This window comes from Chaetura pelagica, unplaced genomic scaffold (genome assembly GCF_000747805.2).
Source record: "Chaetura pelagica isolate M959 unplaced genomic scaffold, ChaPel_1.0 scaffold66, whole genome shotgun sequence".
Classification (NCBI taxonomy): Eukaryota; Metazoa; Chordata; class Aves; order Apodiformes; family Apodidae; genus Chaetura; species Chaetura pelagica.
Window position 1 is genome coordinate 3,753,180 of NW_009953811.1, and position 20,093 is coordinate 3,773,272.

The 20,093-nt window shown below is 42.8% G+C and overlaps 1 protein-coding gene across 1 annotated transcript in view; it reads right to left on the reverse strand.

Annotated features, from left to right (window-relative positions):
• Positions 1-20,093, reverse strand: part of CAMK1D (calcium/calmodulin-dependent protein kinase ID) — a 136,139-nt gene that overhangs the window by 88,746 nt on the left and 27,300 nt on the right. The window contains exon 3 of the mRNA XM_010001290.1: positions 5,947-6,021. Within this exon, the coding sequence (XP_009999592.1) occupies positions 5,947-6,021 (75 nt within the window). The remainder of the gene's footprint in view (positions 1-5,946; positions 6,022-20,093) is intronic.

Consider the following 20,093-nt stretch of genomic DNA (forward strand, 5'->3'; position numbering starts at 1 on the left):
GCAGGAATGGGACACTGGGACTCCAAGCCTGCAAACTTCTAGGCAGGGCTCTGCTCAGTGCACAGCTTGCTCTCATCATCTTGGCTTTTCTGTGATGGAAATCATGTGAATAATTCAGCAGAGTTAAGATACCAAGCTGGAAAACCCCCAAGGTCAGGGATTGGGGCTCAGTTTGGGCTGGCTTTTTTTTTGCAAAGGTAGGGAGAAACATTTTGGGGTTGACTGAGACAGGCTGCTCACCAAAAAAGCTAGTTCTGAGCAGAGATATCAAAGCCTCACAAGACCTCCCACAGGAGTAATACTCTGATTTCTTTGGAGAATCAGAAACCCCAGCTGACAGGATCCAGGTAAAGTAGCCCTCCTGCTAAGAGGATCAGACCTGCTCTTCAGGAGCACAGTCCCCCAAAAAGGTGAAAAGTTATACAAGTCTGGAAGAAGAGCTTTCACTTTCTCTTACTAGATCCAGTTATTAATAGGATTTCCTCTGCATTTAGCTCTGTTCTTGACTGTGAAGAAAAGCACAGAGAAAGTCAGAGTTGGGGAGTTAAGTTCAGTCATTACTTACTTACTACATGCTTTCCTGTAATCTTTCCCCATTTGAACAGTCTCGTTACCTTCAGGAGGAATTAGAGAAATAAGACTTCCAGCATAGCAGGTTAAAATTGCAGCCTGGAAGACTTACTAGGAAATGCTCAGTACCCATAAGGACATTAAGCAATGGTTTTGATTCTCTGAAGAGTGTGCAACTGGAGAAAGAAAACATTAGTAAAACATCTGCTAATTATAATCAGCTGATACAGGCAGCAGCATCTCCTGCCCTGGGACAGGCAGACAAAATCCTTAAGTTCTGGAGGTGCCTTTTAGACCTATTTTTAGGCTATTTTCCAAAGGCAGTGAGGCAATGGCTCTTCAGCCCAGTTTGCCAACCTTCGGTCACTTTTGATCCACTGGGTGAACTTCAACCAACTTTGACCAAAGAGCAGAGATATAAAAAATATTAAGCTCCTACATATTTTAATCAAATATGGATTTAAAAAAAAAAAAAAGGAGGATAAAGAAATTAATGTCTTCATTAATTTTTACCATGGCCCCACGTCCTTTTGGAGAGGCAACAGCCCCAGGTCCTGTGGAGCTGTGAGTGGCACAGGGTGCACACAAACCTGGAGGAAACCAAACTTCACTGCTTCACGCTTCCATGCAGGAGAACAATATGGATGAAGTCAGAGTCAAGCTTTGGGAATCTGCTCTGGCCTGCCCAGGCAGCACGTTCAGAAACAAACGATCCCCAAACATTCAGGCAGAAAAGATGTGTTTATGTAAATGCATTTTTATGCATGATTTTCCAGCATGCAGAAAGTGAATCACTAATACACAAAGAGGCCGATTATGCCAATGGAATTTTAGTAACTGACAATATTAATATAATAACCATAACAGGTTATCAGGAGATTTACCAACAGTGATGGGGTGAAGGAAGGCAGATAGCTTAGAAGACACAGTAAGGTAATTCTTGCCAAGTGCCACCAATGGCTACCAAAAATCTTGTAACTGCTCACTAACAAAGTTTTCTATCATACTGAGACACAGTTGACTTGATGATCTTGGAGGTCTTTTCCAACATTAATGATTCTATGATAGTTCAATAAAACATTTATTTCTGAAAGCACCTTATTTCCCCATGTCTTCTACAATACCCTCCAGGGAAATCTCACCCAGCATCCAGAAACTTTTAGAGTATTTAGGCTTTGAGCAACCTGGTCTAGTGGAAAGTGCCTCTGCCCATGGCTAGAAGCTGGAACTAGATGATCTGTAAGGTCCCTTCCAACTAAAATCATTCTATGGTTCTATGAATTTAGTGTTTGTCTTGCCTGTGTAGGTACTTTTCCATAGTGCCTGCAAATTTTTAGCTGAATCATCATAGAAAAGGCAGCAGTTGTCCTACATTTATGTTCTGCTTTGCAGCTGTGCCGGTAACTCCACCTCATAGCAAAGCTGAGCAATACTGCTTGGAGAAAAAGACAGCATGGAGTTGTCCATAACCTTGCCAAACTTAGAGTCACTGTGCTGAAATACCCTCTATTTTGGGAAAATAAAACAAGAAAAAAAAAAAAGGTCCAGTCATTTCTAAGGAACAGGTTAATACTTTGGGGGTGAAGGAAGGCAGATAGCTTAGAAGACACAGTAAGGTAATTCTTGCCAAGTGCCACCAATGGCTACCAAAAATCTTGTAACTGCTCACTAACAAAGTTTTCTATCATACTGAGACACAGTTGACTTGATGATCTTGGAGGTCTTTTCCAACATTAATGATTCTATGATAGTTCAATAAAACATTTATTTCTGAAAGCACCTTATTTCCCCATGTCTTCTACAATACCCTCCAGGGAAATCTCACCCAGCATCCAGAAACTTTTAGAGTATTTAGGCTTTGAGCAACCTGGTCTAGTGGAAAGTGCCTCTGCCCATGGCTAGAAGCTGGAACTAGATGATCTGTAAGGTCCCTTCCAACTAAAATCATTCTATGGTTCTATGAATTTAGTGTTTGTCTTGCCTGTGTAGGTACTTTTCCATAGTGCCTGCAAATTTTTAGCTGAATCATCATAGAAAAGGCAGCAGTTGTCCTACATTTATGTTCTGCTTTGCAGCTGTGCCGGTAACTCCACCTCATAGCAAAGCTGAGCAATACTGCTTGGAGAAAAAGACAGCATGGAGTTGTCCATAACCTTGCCAAACTTAGAGTCACTGTGCTGAAATACCCTCTATTTTGGGAAAATAAAACAAGAAAAAAAAAAAAGGTCCAGTCATTTCTAAGGAACAGGTTAATACTTTGAGACAGCACAGGAAATTCTGAGCTGTCAAATCTGGGGATCTCTATGATGGACCTTGGTCTACCTTATACTAAGAGGGTTGTGATAGTCTGAACAGTTTCATGATGACTTGTATATAATATACGTGAAAACAAGGTGGTGAAACCAAAGCCAGGGATATAATTTCCCCGTGAACGTGCCAGGAAACACACAGGACAGATCCACCAACAGCTACATAACCCTGGGAAGAGTTCCCAGAGGGACTGACAGGAATAAATTAAGTGTCAAATAGACGTAGACAGCTGCCTCTTCACCTCCCTTCCTGCCAGCTCCAGCACAGACACTGCCACCTGTGCTTGCCCATACCTCTGACAGCATAAATGAGGTGTAATATTTATCCATTAAGTTAGCCTGCTAACAAGCATGGCCTTCAAGCAAAAGTAGACATACCAGAAAGCAAACATACACTGGGAGACTTGGTCTACCTCCAAAAGCCTTCTCCCACAAAGGTGCTGAGAGATGTTCAGGGGTTGTACTGTGGATTTTCCACAACACTGCAAGGAGTGCTCTGAACGCTGGTCATGAAAATGCTTCCCATGCAACAAAAGAACTCCCCTAGGAAAAATTAGTTTGTGTCCACTTAGCAAGCAATGAGCCAGGGAGAAGGGCATATGGATTTAAGAGGGAGGTGTTGAGCCCACAGTACTTATCTTTGAGTGGCCCTAATTTTACACACACCCCTTCTTCTTCTTCTTTTTTTTTTCTAATCTAAATATTTCTTCCTGAAACTTGCTTGATCAGAACCAGTTCTACTTCCTATCAAACCCCAGTTTTAAGTGTAGGCAGCTATGGCCTGGTTTAAGAGAAATACACAAAAATGAGAAGCTAAAAAACCCACAAGGAATCTAACAATAAATAGAACAGAGACATAAACAAACAGATACCTCATGTCCTGCAATGCTTCGCAGCTATTGTATCAACAAGTTGGTGTTACCCTAGAAACGAGGAATCATCTGTGGATGCCTCTCCCAGACGGAAACCGGGAAAGGAGGCACGTGGAATTAATTCTAAGTCTTCTGGATTTTGCAGAGTTGCCATCCGACTATTGATGCCAATTTATCCCAATCTAAACTACTGTGGAAAATTTAGAGGCAGTGCAGAGGTTACACCATACTCAGTGCAACGTCTGCAGTGATGAGGGTGAGAGTACCTGGACATCTTGTCTTCTCCACCTTGGGATAACACAGTCCTTTTCCAAGAAAGTGCAGAAGGGTCATTCCCTGGAAATAGCCTGTGCAGAGTCAAGGACAGTGTGGCCTTGTCTGATTTGCAGTAGCAAGGAGGGCCAACAACAGCAGCTTGGCAAAACATCTAACGACTTTAATAAAATTAAGCCTCAGCAAACATGTTGTACCCCACATCTGAGGCAGATTAAGAGCCCCCACACACATGGGGGTCGTCAGACGGGCTCTCTGTGTGAGCAGAAGCTTGTTAGGGTGCTCTCACTTGACTGCATTCAGCTGTGTGCCCATATTAAAATAAAATGTAGCTTTGGAGGATTTTTTCTGAGTTTTTTTCACTGAATGATAAAAAGTATCATCCTGCTTCCTTGCAGATTCAGTGAAAAGAATTTAGATCCATGTTGTCTCGTCCCACTTTGTACCACAGGGTGCAGATTTTGGTCAGTTCTGGGGAGTGCCTGGAGCTGCTGCCCCACACCCTGAGGATGGGTCCTGGCTGCTGGCTTCAGCCACGTGTCACATCCCAGGGGGAATCAGTGAAGCTGTCCATCTGGAACAGCTAAATACTTGGCCCTTGCAAAATTAGTTGGCTGGGTTTACAAATACAGCTATAGCAGAAAGTGTAATTTCCTAGTAAGTGTTAACTGTGAGCAAGTAGAAATTTAAACTAATGTATATTCAGTTTCACCTATGATTACAGATCTACATTTTAGATAACCCAACGATCTGGATGCAAGAAATTTTAAAAAGTGAGGGTTACACTACATGAAACAAGATAATTAGAAGCAGGAGTCATTATTGACTATTTTTTTTTCAAAATAGATTAAACAAAAACAAGGATTTGAAAATCAACTGGTTACAACATTGTTACTTCCTACCGCCCAGCTGCCTTGCTGGCATTTGTATGACACTTAGGTTCCTTTTCCCATCCTTTTGCAGCACTCTGGGCTGAAATGTAGGGCTACAAAAACAGATAAAAAATGTACAGGGCACTATTCTTCCCACACTGCCAGGAGAACAGGAGAACAGCTTCTGACAACACCTCTATGCCTGGACATTACTAGCAGACAAGGAATGAGCTTGGTCTCTAAAGGCTTCCCATGGGATATTCAACCCCAGAGCTGCCTCTATCAGATGCTCCAGGCTTCCCTACAGCACATCTGGTTCTTCACAGATGTGCTTCATATCTCTGCCCTGCTCTGCTCTTTAGTTGACCACATCACAGAAAAAGGGAGAAACTAGAGATGGTAAGAAGACATTTTAACTTAAAATCATGGTTTTTAAAATTTATTTCAGAAAGAGGAAAGAAATCAGCCCAGTATGAGCATCACATCCTTCCTCCCTCCCAGGTGGATGTGATGGGAAGACCAGATCAGCCAGAGCATACCATTATGAGATCCTGATCTTCTCAGGCTCAGAGGGAGAAAATGGAGAAAAAGAGAGGCTCTGGTGAGAGACATGTCAAGGATGTTATGAGCTACCACTGCTGCTGAGGCAAGGATGATGCTTTCTTGCAAATCCAGCACCTATGCACCCGTGCACATGGTGGCATCTCAAGTGACCTCTTGCTCAGTACTGACCAGGTATCTGTTGAGTCACAGAGAACTAAAGCAAGGCAACTCCCTACATACAGACCAGTTGTCATCCCCTGAACACCTCCTCTTCATTCTGGTTTGATTTGGGTGACACTATCCACAAAACACATGAATTCCCAGTTTCACAACAACCCAGCCCATCATACCTGGAGATACATTTTTATCCACCTGCTGGGGATTTGCAGACTACAACACATAAGACAAACACCTCTCACATATCCCATCTTTAGGGTTAAAGAACAAAACTAAAACAAGAAGGGCTGGCAATTTAGACACAGAAACTTCATTAGGTTCAGTACTTACAATTGCATAACCAGATATAAATGGTTCGGACTCTCATAGATGTCTTCCAGTGCAACTATATTTTCATGCTTGATCCTGAAAAAAAAACAAACAAAAGACAAGATAAATAAAAGATAAAATAGTGATTTTATTGGGGCTTTTTAGTGGCTGCAAAACTTAAATCTATTTTTAGTTAGACACTACTTGTCAGAGCTTTATTCAACATCATAAAAGACGGTTTTGATTGAAATGAACAGTCAGGAGTTCTTTGCAGCCCAGAATCCTCCTATTATTCACAGAAAAATCTTTCAATCCTCTCTGAAGTCAAAATGTTGAGGGGTAAGTATTTGGGGTATTAGAGGTTTATGGTTCCCATGTCAGGGGAATGAAGACAGCTGGTGTCTGAAGGACAGCAGCAAAGCAGGGAGCGAGGTGGTGACGGAGGCAGGGTGTGGGCTGGCAGGGAGAAGGCAGGGGTTCACCCCATGGAGACGCTGGCACAAGTGGACAACAGCCATAGGAAAGTCCCACACTCCTTCCCACCCAATTCACCATGCTGCAATGTCCCACCTGGTCAGGACACCCACATTTCCCTGCAGTGTTACGAAGTACCATCTGCTTTCTGTGCAACACCTCCAGGCATCCACATGGGTTTTCTACATCCTCACCATTCCCACCAGTCATTCCCACTAAGTCCCTTGTCAAGATGCTAGCTTTAAAGAGAAAAATCATCTCTACAAGCACATATCTAATTAACTACTCCAAGCAATGCCTCTCTGGGTTTGCTCTTTAAATGCTTACAAATAATTTCCAAAGCATACATTTCGATTGTGCAAACCCTAAAGAGACTCCCAATACAACTCCAGGGGCAGGATATTAATTATGCCAATTGCAGACAATTGTTTTAAGAGCAAGAGAAAGCTGGGAAACACTAAGCAGAGACAGCAGAGGCCACTCATTAAACAACAGACACATTCAGAAAGAAAGTAAAAGTGCATCAGATGAAAATGCAAAACTCTCTGCATGTTTCAAGGTTCAAGTAGCTTAATTAAGATGCTTAATAATGGACCTCATCCTCAACAGTCCCAAGAGCCCTAACATTTTGCATGAAGATGCTGAGAGCAGAAGGTCCCCTGTGCCCCACAGGATCTTTTCTTGGGTAAGAAAGCAAACTAATCCAATTTTCTCTAAATTCAATGGAAATATTATGTCTGACCTGAATGTACACCCATAATCAGTCATCAAAAGCTGCATTTGTATAAGGACCTTCATGCACATGAAATTTAACATCAACAAAAAGTGAGCTCAAATATGATACACTACAGGAAGTCAGAGTAACACTCTACATAAATATCTGGGAAATCCCATTATATTTTAGCAAAAATATCCAGGTACACTGCATCACAAATTAAATTCTTAATATGGACAACAGGAAACTAATACACCACCCACGTGGCTTTACACAGCACATGTTTGGAAACCTTTCTTTTGCTGTGCAAATCTAGTGCTTCATCCCTTAAGGGTTACTGTTTGGGCAAGGTCAGTTCTGCCTTGTTAAAGTTAGTTGCAGGTACACTAAGATCCTAAATGACATTGCAAGCAAATAGTCACTTTTAATGGAAATTGTTATGGGTCTTTATCCATTTTCCTCTCCAAACACACACATTCACATTATCATTTGTGTACCTCATACCATCATGATCAAGAAGGCAGTTTTAATACAAATAACCTCCTATAGTGTTATGTTTAAAGCCTCCAACTTAGTCTGTGGTATGTTTTTTACCATGCATGTATTAATGCTTTGCATTTCTATTTCTGAGAACCTCAGAGGTTCTCCAAACCAACCCAACCCCTCTGAGGGAGCCAGCAACACCTAACCCTCACATGTCTGGCTAACAGGTGGGTGACCCTTAAAGATGATCAGCCAGGGAGGGAGAGGCCAGAAAGGAGCTGATCAGACACGCAACACCACACGCTGAGGGTTGCCACAAAATCCTCTCCCCTCTCTGATTTGCAAACCAAATGGGCTCTCTTCTGCTGGGGTCTCTGAAAGCAGATAAACTTGCTCAGTTCTAAAGCAAAGGAGGGAGAAAATGTTTAGACCTAACACCATGGGGTCCTATTCAGCCAATCTCCCCCTCTTTGAAAACAGATGCAGGATGTAAGCTTGTGGGATTCAGGGAGACAGTGAATATAAAGTGTAATCAGGAAGATGGCATCAGAAGAAGCTGAATGACCCTCAAAGTGCAAAGGGGGCCATCCACACAGGGATGAGGGTAGTTGGAAGAAGATGTCCTTTGGGAGTTGACGCCTGTGCCTACCAGCCACCCCAAATGCTGGTGGCTGCTGCACTCGAGGGCCTTGCTGAGACAGAAAGGAGATCTTTTATTCCTCTGTTTCTCAGCCCACCCAAAACCAGCAAGGGCCTAATCATGGAGTTAAACAGTGCTAGATATTCCTAGTGAAGTGCACATCGCATGCCTGCAAATGAATAAGCTTGTCCCACACAGCAATGCTCTACTCAGCTGGACTCTCAAACGACAAGCCGTTTAGAGGAAAATGGAATTCAAAATTGAAAAAGAATAAATGAATAAATAAATGATGGAAAACACTTGGGGAGAAACCTATGGTTTAGATCAAGTTTCAGGTTGTGTTGCTGAAGCTGGGCCAGAGCAGCCATGGGTCTCCCAGCAGAGGTCACTGCCACCAGCAGCACCCGCCACCTCTGCTTCCCTTCACTGCACTCAAGACGTCAGTGCTCCTTTCTTCAAGGGCCAGCAGTTGTCTACAGCCCTGGTACACTACAATCAACCCTTCAAGGCTGAACATTGCTCATTGCAATAACACCCCATGGTTCAGGAAATGGGTTGCTGTATCATCTTTGTTGATACCACAAAGGCCAGCGAGGACTGGGATGAGTTTGTCCCACTCCTCCGTGAGAGCAGATGGGCAAACTGACATGGATGCATGGAGAGCTGAGGAAAGCACTGTGAGGAGGCAGGTACTTCATGGTCACAGATCAGGAGGGATTTGGGAATGCTTTAATCAATTCCGTTTTTATCCCCCTCTAGAAGTGCTGAGTGAATCTCAGAGATTCAGAGGATTCATTCTCCTAAGCTTGCAAATGCCTCCACACAGCCCCACCAGTGCTCTCGCTTAGCAGAAATACTCACCAGACTCTCTCATCTCCTCAAGACCTGCCAGGATTTACTTTTCTAAAAGTGCTGCTCTCATTCTGCAAAAGCAGAAGCAGTGTGCAAAAAAGCCAGAAGCTTTTCTCTAATCACATGAGAGGAGGGAGCAGAGGGGGCCAAGAAACCAGATTCCCCGACCTCAGAGTATCATCTTAACCAATGGGCCATATTATTCCAATCCCTTCTTCTTCCCATCTCTGCTAGATCTTAACTCCCCTACTCTGCAGCTTTTTCTTTCCTCTGGCCTCCCCTCTTCCCAACGTGTGGCTCTCATGCTGCAATAGATAAACCTGCCTTGGATGAACTCTGCACAAAGCAACACATCAATATTGTTGAGTACATGATGGCTGTAGCAGACGGGACATGGGCTGGGGTGACAACAGTTCCCGTTAAGTGTTTCAAAAAAACATAAAAATCCCCAAAATAGAAGATAAAAACATGGGCTTAGTTAAAGTAAATTAGATCAGATTATGTAAATTGTTATGAAGAAGGAAACAGCCAGCTAAGGAAATCTCTCTTACCGTGCTTTTAACCTCCCCTTCATCACATATGCTGTTTTTTCTGATGCTCTCCCTCCTACCAGGCAAAGCCCAGGTACTGCTCACATCTCCCACACCCTGATGTGTCCCCAAAAGTCCCCCTATCTGTGGCATAAAGGGCACTTGCCACCTCCATCCACTACTGCTTTGTTCATTTTCAGGACTATTCTGAAGCCATCTGTCAGAAAGAAGATGCCTAGAAATGAAAATAGAGGCTAATACTTCAACAAACTCACTCAGAACTCTTCACACTGTGAGGCCTATGAAATGCTGCAATCCAGGGGACAAAGCAGAGGAAAATGAATCTAGAAGTGAGAAGCATGAAAATCTAAGTACACAAAAACTCAGGAAGAGTGATTAATCCTGGTAAGAAACTATGAAAAGAAAGGATGGATTCACCATTTTCAGAGCAGCCCTGGTTTGGCTGCTGTGCCACAGTCAGACACAAGCCACAAGACTTGATGCAACAAAGTCAAATGATCAAGTTTCCCCTCCAGCCTTCCAGGTTTATGATAGTAAAGGTGTCAGGAACACATCTGAATAGAAGCAATGTTGCCCATGAGCAATATTTAAACATATAAGCAAACTGTCAGCCAAGACCTAAAGAAACAAACTGAACTGGGCAACCAACAGCTTCAGGTAAATTTTCTGAGCTGGCAGCTGTGCAAACAAGGAACAATGTTTAATCTGCTGCAGAGCTCTGAGCACAGACTGGTCTCCTTTGCTTTCTGTGGAGTTGTTGCACAAGAGCATTGATAAGGAAATTGTCATTTTCCCCTGACTGCTACAGCATCCAATTCTGCCGTGACACAGAAACCTCCGCCTCTGAAGGAGATGGAACCTGTCCCCAAAACAAGATCCAACTTGACCAGGGGTGGTATTTCACCCTGCCTGACAGTTACCATCACCCCAAACAGGGTGTGCTGCAGCTTTGGAGTAATGATGAGTATGTGGGATGGCACTCCAGTGGTGCTAAAATCCATCCTCACCATGGACCAGAACACATCCTGCTTCACTGCCACCAGAAGGGCTCAAGTCCCATAGGATCACAACTAGAGCTAATGGGTAAAACTCACTTTAGCCTTAAAATTCACTTCTGAAAAAACCAACCAACCAACCAACCTTAAAAAATCAATCTATTCCATAGATTGATCTTTAGATTCCATAGATCTGCAGGCTTTGGCTGCAGATTGCTTTTAAGAAGCAAAGGATTAAAATTTGGAAGCTGATGTACAATAAGGGAAACCAAACCTTTTAATGACTGAGCTTCCTGTACAACTCTGCTGGCTCTTGACTGTTCCAGAGGCCAAAGAGCTGAAAGGAAACTGGGAGCATATTGCCAGGGATCATTAATTAGAGGGGGAACACTCTGCAGGGATTAAAGCACAGGACTCAGATTTTGCTGTTGGTTTGACTGTCGAGCTGCCAGGAGTGCCATGTTAAATATCCCAGCTGCAAAAGCATGCTGGAAACCATGATTCAATCCCTGATTTTAACACCTATCATATTTAATGCTGAAAACTAGGATTAGTTAGAAAGATACTGTGCAAAAACCTTGGGCAAACACAAGAGCCATTTAAGTGGGGCAGGTTCCCTCCCTAACAACTCTTTCCCACTCAACATTATATTTGCAAGACATGACATTTAATGCTGCACCTCCACGAACAGCACATGCCACGGATAAAATGCCACAAGAAAGCAGAAATAATTTTGTGAAAGCCAGAAATAACAAAGCCTGAGTCTGCAAGGATTTTTAGCTCTGAGTAACCAAATGTCTTTTCAAATAATTGTTCCATTATTTCCACACAGTTTTGCCATCAGCATGGGGGTTACTGGGCTTGGTGAATTCACCAATTGGCCAAGGGAAGCATTTGAATCACAACTTCTGCTGTAGAGGACACTAGAAACTTACTTCTGCTCAGCGCTCTTATTTGGTTGACACAATTCCATAATTTCAACAGATATCAGGACAGTCTCACACATACTCACACAGAGTGATGGTATCAGATTGCTTTCCACATGAAGGCAAACTGCTGAAAAGTCTACAGCCTGGCTCATAATGATGTGAGAACTCATGGGAACAAACCATGCTCCCAAGAGGAAAATGTGACAAGTCTGCTAAGATGGGAACAGGGTAAGTGTGATGGCAAGGGTTGTTACAGGAAAGGGAATTGATGGATGTCTTGGAAATGTCTGGCTGACAGCAGCAGAACTCTGCCCACTATGTCTAGTCTGGAAAGATCTTCAAATCTTGAAGCTGTCCATGGGACTTGAAGCTCCTTACTTGATGTAAGATTTCTTATAATTCCAACCTGTGAAGATCAACCAGACATGTATGATGTGAGGAACCATATCTCTAACTCTAACCCCTCCCTTTCTTATCCTGTAGCCCCCAAACATCCTCCAGGATGGGTAGTTACAGATGGATATTCCCCAAATAGCTTTACTGATATTCATGTGAGCAGAGTTCAGCAAGACACTTCTCCCATAGTCCAGGTTTCCCTCCCACATGGACTTACTGGTGTGAAAAGAAGAAATGTAAGCTCTAATTCAAGCTTTTTTTTTTTTTTTTTCTTTTTCTTTTTGTCCAGTTGCTATTTATCAGGTCTTTTCTATCCATTGATTGGTTATATCTTTCATCTTGTAAAATGGGACTTTATAGCAGACCTTTCACCCTCAAAAAGGGCACAAACTGCAGTGGTGACAGCTCCTGCAGCTTTGGTCTGTGCTGTCTCAGATCAGCAGTTTCCCTCTCTCACTCACAAACACACATGCAAATAATGTGAAAGTTAGAGAAACCTCAACTAGACACAGAGCAGAGACATGAACACAACCAGGCAGATGTCAGTTGTTCTTAGCAAAGGTGGATCTAGAAGTTTACAAAGTAAAAAATCTGCTTTTTCTCTCTTAACTGCATTTAGATTGCTGTTTTTTTGAAGTTACATCCTTAGTTTGGTTATTGGAAAGAGCTAGAGGAGCTTTACTGGATTCAGTGTTAAATACTCCCCTGTATTAAAAATGAAAAAGAACTTGTATTTATGAGCAGAAAGATAGAAATTATGGTAACTATATCTCACTACCAGTGGCATTTCTGATCTCCTCTGATCTCCTACCACCACAATACTTTTCGTTCCAACCCTCATTACCCATCTCACCTTGCTTGGTCTAATGACTGGGTAAGGGAGAGCTAATTTCAGATCAAAGCCAGATGGTTCAGTGCCCATATGTTGACTGTCTGGCCAGATTAGCTAAATCTCTGTGGCTGGGAGGCCAAGGAGTTGAACTCTGGGGTCATGTGTGGTCTCCAAACGACAGACTGTTCACAACACATGAAGGAAATCAGTATCTTCAGTAATATTTTAAGGTCTCTGTGCTTCTGTCAGGTTAATTGGAATGGGCAGGAAATATCATCGTACACTCCTGTCTGCTTTGGAAAACTGGCTAGAAGAGAAATACCCTGGATGTCCTAGAAGATGGGACACAAAAGCAAATGTGGAGGGATGAATCACTTCATGCACCTTCCCTCAGCTGTGACCGAAGAGGAGACAGTGATAAAAAGCCTCAGTGCAAGTAGCAAGTGGCTCAGAACAGAAGCAGGGGCAGCCAAAATTTGGGAGAGAGACAGATGCCCACCTGCCCCTCTTAGCCTTAGAAGATGTTGATTATTTTTAAATTAACTTTTTTTTTTGCCAGTTCAGTTATTTCAGGATTTAACCCTTCAATTTGTCATGTAATTTTCTATATGCAAAGAAATGAGCCAGGATGGGCTTTGCCCTGAGCCAGTGTCCCAGGAGAATGCTGAGTGATTCAGCTATCAATGCAGATGCCTCCTCTGGGGCTTACATGGGGTGTGACCCACTGCAAAGAGCAGAAAGGATGGGGAGGTGCCAGAAGACCTTGTCTCATGCTTACGCAACCTGACCTCTCTCCACTTCATCTTTCAGATTCTACCCATCACCTCTGGGATCTCCTGTTACTCGAGGTTGAAGATGCAGAAATTATTCCAACAATTTCAATGGCCTTTCTTTCCCAGCACTGCCTGTTGTCTATCATGAATGTCAGCCTTACACACCATGTTCATAAAATATTCTCATGAGATTTCCCGTTGATAGTGTCAAGTTGGAGACATTTCACAGCTGGAAACCTTAGCTGTGTAGTTAAGCGCCTTTAACACTAACTGACTGTGACAAAACCTACCCACATACACCTTGCAATTTCTGATCCATGCCCTACCTAGTGTCACACTCCCTAGCAGTGTAATCCTTCTCTTCATTTCTAATTTCTCCATAGCCTGTAAGCAGAGCCTGGTCTGGCTCCTTCACTGCCAGGGGCATTTGCAGTCTGCATGGTGGCATCCTTTCCTGCACCACTTTGCACAGCAGTGCAGCTTGAAGAAGGGGAGAGTGTTTGTTTATCTTAAAAAATAGCTCTGGTTCCCTCCTGGGAAGGGGAGAGACATGTATGAACCTCCTCAAATCAAGAGCACATGTATTTTCCTCATGAAAGTACTTTCTAGCTATCAGGCATGGTGCAAAGAGGATGCTGGAGGCAGATCCTATCATAGAATCACAGAATCATCGAATGGTTCAGGTTGGAAGTGGCCTTTAAAGGTCACCTAGTCCAACTCCCCTGCAGTGAGCAGAGACATCTTCAACCAGATTGTGTTGATCAAAGCCCCATCCAATCTGACCTTGTATGTCTCCAAGGATGGGGTACCCACCACCTCTCTGGGCAACCTGTTCCAGGGTTTCACCACCCTGACTGTAAAAAAATTTATTCCTAATATCTAGTCTAAATCTACCGTGTTTCAGCTTACAACCATTACCTCTTGTTCTATCACCACGTGTCCCTGGTAAAAAGTTTGTCTCCTGACCATTTCTGCAATAATAGCTGACTCCAGCTGTCATGCCAGGCACACTGCTGGGTCCATTACACATGCAAGGAGTGAGCCCACAGGCTCATTGCCTCCCTGGGACACAGGCTGAGGTTGTGCCCTGTTCTGCCTCACATTTGGATCACAACAGAGCTCAGACAAAGGCTGAACATCTCCAGCACAGATGCATGGGCTCTCACTAGGCACTGGTGGAACTTCATAATCCCACACAAACCAAACAAATTAATATAGGCACTTTCAGAATAAAAATGAGGAATTCCTAGATTGCACATCCAGAGTTAGGTGCCAACCTTGTGTCCAAATGTCTCAGGCATTCCATGTGAAGGCTGCTCAGTAGCCTTTAAAGAAAAAGAAATTCAAGTTCTGGGTCTTCTATCAGAGTAACTCACAGCTCCAACAGGAAGACCAGGATTAAATAACCTTCCAAAATGCTTGGACTCCTACAGTAGGACCTTCAGCCCATTTAAGGCAACATAAATATCCCCATGTCAGTGACACCCCTGATGCCAAGAGTATCCCCAGCTCCCATGAGAAGCAGACCAAGCCATCAGAATGGTGGTTTCCAAGCAGTGGATCCCAATTGGCACTGTTCAAAAAAGGCTTGCAGACCTCGAGCAAAACCTCCAGACTGTTTAATGTGAAACATATCAAAACAAATACTAATGATTAATTAATCATTAAAGGTGAAAAGGATAAAAGTAGTAGCTTCAAGGATTTATCTCAGCTAAAAACTATCTTTTAGTGGTTGGCAACAGCCCTGTTTTTCCAGTGTGGAGGAGTGTGGATTTACATGTGCAGCCGGTAATTATAGCTGATTCCCACTCCCTTGCCTGGGAGATGTGTGGAGCTACATGCAATTAAAGGTGCTAAGGAGCTCCTGAGCTGAGGTGGGTTGTTCTGAAGGGGTTTCATGCAAAGACAGATGAACAATAAAAGAGGCTCTACTTGCCAAACCCTTGACAAACTTTGCTTTAAAGAGGAAGACTGACACTCTGGGAAGGCTGATGGTACTGTAGGCAGTGCAGCTATCCCTGTACCTTGCCTCACCAAATAAGAAGCTCTTATTTGTTTACAGTGAATGAAGAGCTGAATAACTGGTATGATGCTCATTTCTTAGCCTCCTGGTTCTCAGACGAGTGCAGCATGTACACATACATTCAGTTATATCTGAAACCTGGCAGCAGATACTACAGTTCTGAAAAGGAAGTGAAAGATCCATCTGATACAGACAAAGGGATGTTGTTGTCTACTATCACCTCCTTGACTGGTCTAAATACAAACTAATGAAGAGCAAATGGTTTACAACCCACACATCTGTATAGATTAGTTAAAAAAACATGGAAAATCAGTGATCTGGATTGCAAGATGTAACAAAACTATGTATTTCATCCCACTCTATGGGAAATAAATGAAGCTGTCACTCAGGAGATGTGACAGAGCTGGGACTTCCAGCTGTGCCTTGTAAAGGGTCTTTGGCTATTGGGTTATCCCAATATCTAGCACATATGGGTGAGGTGGACATTACCCATAGTGCTCATCCTAAGGACACGTAATAGTACAAAAGTGTCGACCATTTCTGTACTCAGAGGACAGTGATGTAACCAAAAGGACACTTTGGCTCACAGCAGGAAGCAGGGCTGTGCTCTACACTCATTCCCAAAGAGGTTTATGCCTCAAACCAGCATTTTCTCCAAAAGCAACATGGAGAAGCAAACAGGCAACCAAGTGCAAATGACATCCTGAGCATAAACTTTCTGCCCTCCCCAGGGAAATTGGTAAGTCTTTCACATGCTCAGCTCTGCCATGTAGTGTTGCCTGGAAAATTGAAAGCCTTGACTGGGGTCCTGTCAGCTTGTAATAATTAAAGCCTTGTAACAGCTTTAATTATTTAATGGTCCCGGCTGCCATGCTAGAAGCCAACACTGTCAGATTTGCCCAGCTGCAGTTGTCTCCTACAGGAGACAGCAAATGCTCTCCAAAAGTGGTGGGAGATCCTGTGGGCACAGGGGGTAAAAAAATAATAACCGCTTTGCTTCTCCTGTCATGTGTGGTCATGAGTCTTGGTCAATTTTCAGTGTATTTGTGTCTTTAGGAACAAACACCATGAATCATCTTGCCAGAACCTTGCCCACCGGGATGACCCAAGGGCCGTGTGCCCAATCAGCAGTGAAGCCAACGGACCAGGATGCTGGAGCACAGCTCTCCTGGGCAATCCTCAGCTGGCATTTCAGCTCAAACACTCGGGCAGCAGGGATGAGCTGTGTGACAAATTCCTCAGCAGCAACCTGCCAGATAAACCCTCTGCTTCCCAACAAGCCACTGGGAAGCCAATTTATTTTATTTATTGAGAAAGACAGAAGGATAAGTAAGAGGCTAGGCAGGTTTCCATGTTTCATCATCACTGTATTAGGATACTCCTACACAGAAGACTGCTCCCCCAGCTGCCTGTGGGAAGTGCCAATAGGCCTCGGGTGAGTCACATACACCCTGTGCAGTAGGAGAGTAAGTGGGAAAGCTCTGCACAGCGGGGATGGATCCTGGAGGGCGACTGTGCTGCTCCGTGTTCATTATGAGTTACTGTCCTTAATCACAGCGTAGTTAAGGCCCAACTCAAAGGCAGAGTCACTTCTGACACCTGTGTGAAAGCAGTGGGACCTGCTGCATGTCCCAGAGCCACCCCTCTGCACAGCTGGTAATGCCTGAGGAAGGTACAGCCTCAGTCCTCCCCAGTGAACCTGAGGGAAAAAATACATCTTCTGCTTTCACTGCTGTTGGGCTTACTTTGCATGTGCTCTGCAGGAAAGAATCAGAGGGATAGGAAAGAAAACTCTCAGCAATGGGCAGAATTAAGGGTGACATAATTCAACTGGTCCAAATCTTGAAATTTTTAATCAGGCAAGACTGCTGGGAGTGTCACTTGGCTGGATTCAAATCTTGGCAGCATTGTTGTAGAGTCCAAAGCAGACCTGAACTTAACACACCAAGTGGCAGAAAAGTTACTTAACCAGAACAATATAGTTAGCAGAAACCCTTGCTAATAAGGATGCTTGTGTATAACAGCTAATTGCTTTTTAACCAGACAAGAATAGGTCTGAGAAAGTTAATCTCCCCAGTTTTACAAAGGATATGATAAAGGGAGTCTAATTAAAAATTAAATAGTGTTGAAGTTCATTTATTCTTGCTACTCGTACTCATGAGGTGTACAGGGACCATATGTGTAGGTTTCTATTTTTAAGAGAGAGAAACCTGGATTCACAAATGTCCCCAAAGTGGCCAGTAAAGAGTACTTCAAATTGCAGTTCCCTCTTTTCCCACTGTATGGAAGTAAAATTTTTAAAAACACCCACTCAGTAGTCAAGAAACAGACTGATTATTAGGTACTTTATGATGAAAGAAACTTCCTACAGCATCAAAGTACTATCAAACATCCTTCCAAACATCTTCAGTTAGCTAAATGTCTTTAAAACATATCTCTAAATGATTTCTAAAGGTGATACAGCCACAAAAGAGCTGGACAGCTAGAATTTTCCATGGTTTTAAACTCCTAATATCCACTGCAGATGGAATTTGTTTTTTTAATGTCACTGCAGCATTGTCCGGCTCCACAGCATGAAGGTTGACAACACCAATACTTCAGACAGTAACAAGCAGAATATTAATGTCATCTGCAATAATTATTCTTGAAAGACAACGAATCCTACATGCAAAATAAACGCATGTCCAACTGTAGGAATAGTAGAAAAAAAAATATATAGCAACAACATGTAGGTTATTTTTTCATTATCCTAGGTTTTACCACTGCCGTTTGGCTTCTCACATGTCATTATGAAGTAGGAATGGGAAAGAAAGTAGTTTGAAAATAAATGTATTTCAAATTACAATGATAGCAGATCCATCTTTTTCAATTTCTTGAGGTTTTCAGTCAACTAAGAAGAAATCAGTATGAAAAAAAGGGTTATTTCATGGCATTCAAGCAAATGTTTTCTAACCAACTGACTTACAAACTACAGTGCTATAGATTTCTAATACTTTATGCAGCCAAGTCACACATACAAGTCACACACAATGACTCATTTTTTCCTAAGCAATACATCTAATTAATTCAAGGTATTTAGAATGAAAGGTAGCTATTAGATGAAGTCTAAAATAAATTGTACTAAATGCAGTCTTTGAGCTGGCAGACACAGGGCATTCTGGTAACATCACCCTCTGCTGTGGTGTTGCTCACCACAAGTAACCCTGAATTAAATCGTTTAAGCTGTAGCCTTTTTAAAGCACATCTGCCAATAAAGCTTGCCAGGATGATGCTATAAGACCCTTAATACAACAAACCTTGCTTCACAAAGGGGTGTTATCAGTTTGGAGCAGGGTGGAGCATGTGTTTAGGAAGCAGGTGACCCCCAGCTCAGCCTTTAAGGCTACTCAACACTTGGTTTCTCCCAGCAGAAAAAAAGGAGCTACAAAGCAAGGGGTGTGATTTTACAGCATTCATTCCTGCCAACTGCATTCTTAACTGGGACAACACATTCATTTATGACACTGTGAAACAGTCATCAAGCCTACCCCTTTTTTATCATTACCTCATCTTTATGTGGCTTCAATAAATTCAATGTCTTGTCACAAATTGCAGGCACATTAGCACTTCACAGATGCTGAACACAATAGGTAAAAACTGCTGGGAAAGTAATCGGTGGTGTGATTAGCATCACCAACTTCAGGTTACAAGTTCATTTCTAGATGAATGCACAGATTCTCACAGGTCTTCCCATCTGTGATCTGGTGCTCTCTGGAGAGCTGAATTTGGAATAAAATTCACAGAACACCTCAATTCCAAAAGCAACACAAAACAGGCACAGATGTTCCTATACAATTCCTATTTTGTCTCAAAGCTTAAAGCCTAGAATTGCACAGGTCCACATCAATTATGTGTCCTCTCCTTTTTCACACTCTCTTGTACAATGCCCCTTCAAGTTTAACTCCAAATTGCATTGGAATTGCATCCTGACAGGCATCCTGTCCTAGTCTTTTTGCCCTGCTTTTTGCTATATCTGCCTAATTATACTACAACTTGTATGTGACTGCATTACCATGCCACTCTGTGTTCTGGTGGGATTTTAAAATAACAATACATTCAATGTGAATAATTATTTCCTCTAGTCAGAAGGACATTTGTGTGTTCTCAGTAGTACTAAGACAGAGGAAGCCACCTGCTGTGTTAATGCTTCAGCTCTGAGTATCCATTAACCTCCTAACTCCAACGGTTTTTCATTATGAAATCATGACCTTCAAACCAAGCATATGGGAAAAAAAGTACATTTCTCTCCACTCACATGGTTCTGAGGTGTGACTGGAAACACTGTTCTCACATGTTAAAAAAAATAAAATCCATCTTTGAGCTAGGACCAAAAAATGAAAGCTTGCAGAGCCAAGGAATTTAAGAAGTTATGAGCATTTCAAAGGGAGCCAGAGTTAACATGGAAACATGCTTGGTCTTCAGGCTGGCACAAGCTACCAACAAACATTATGAAAGATACTTTGGAA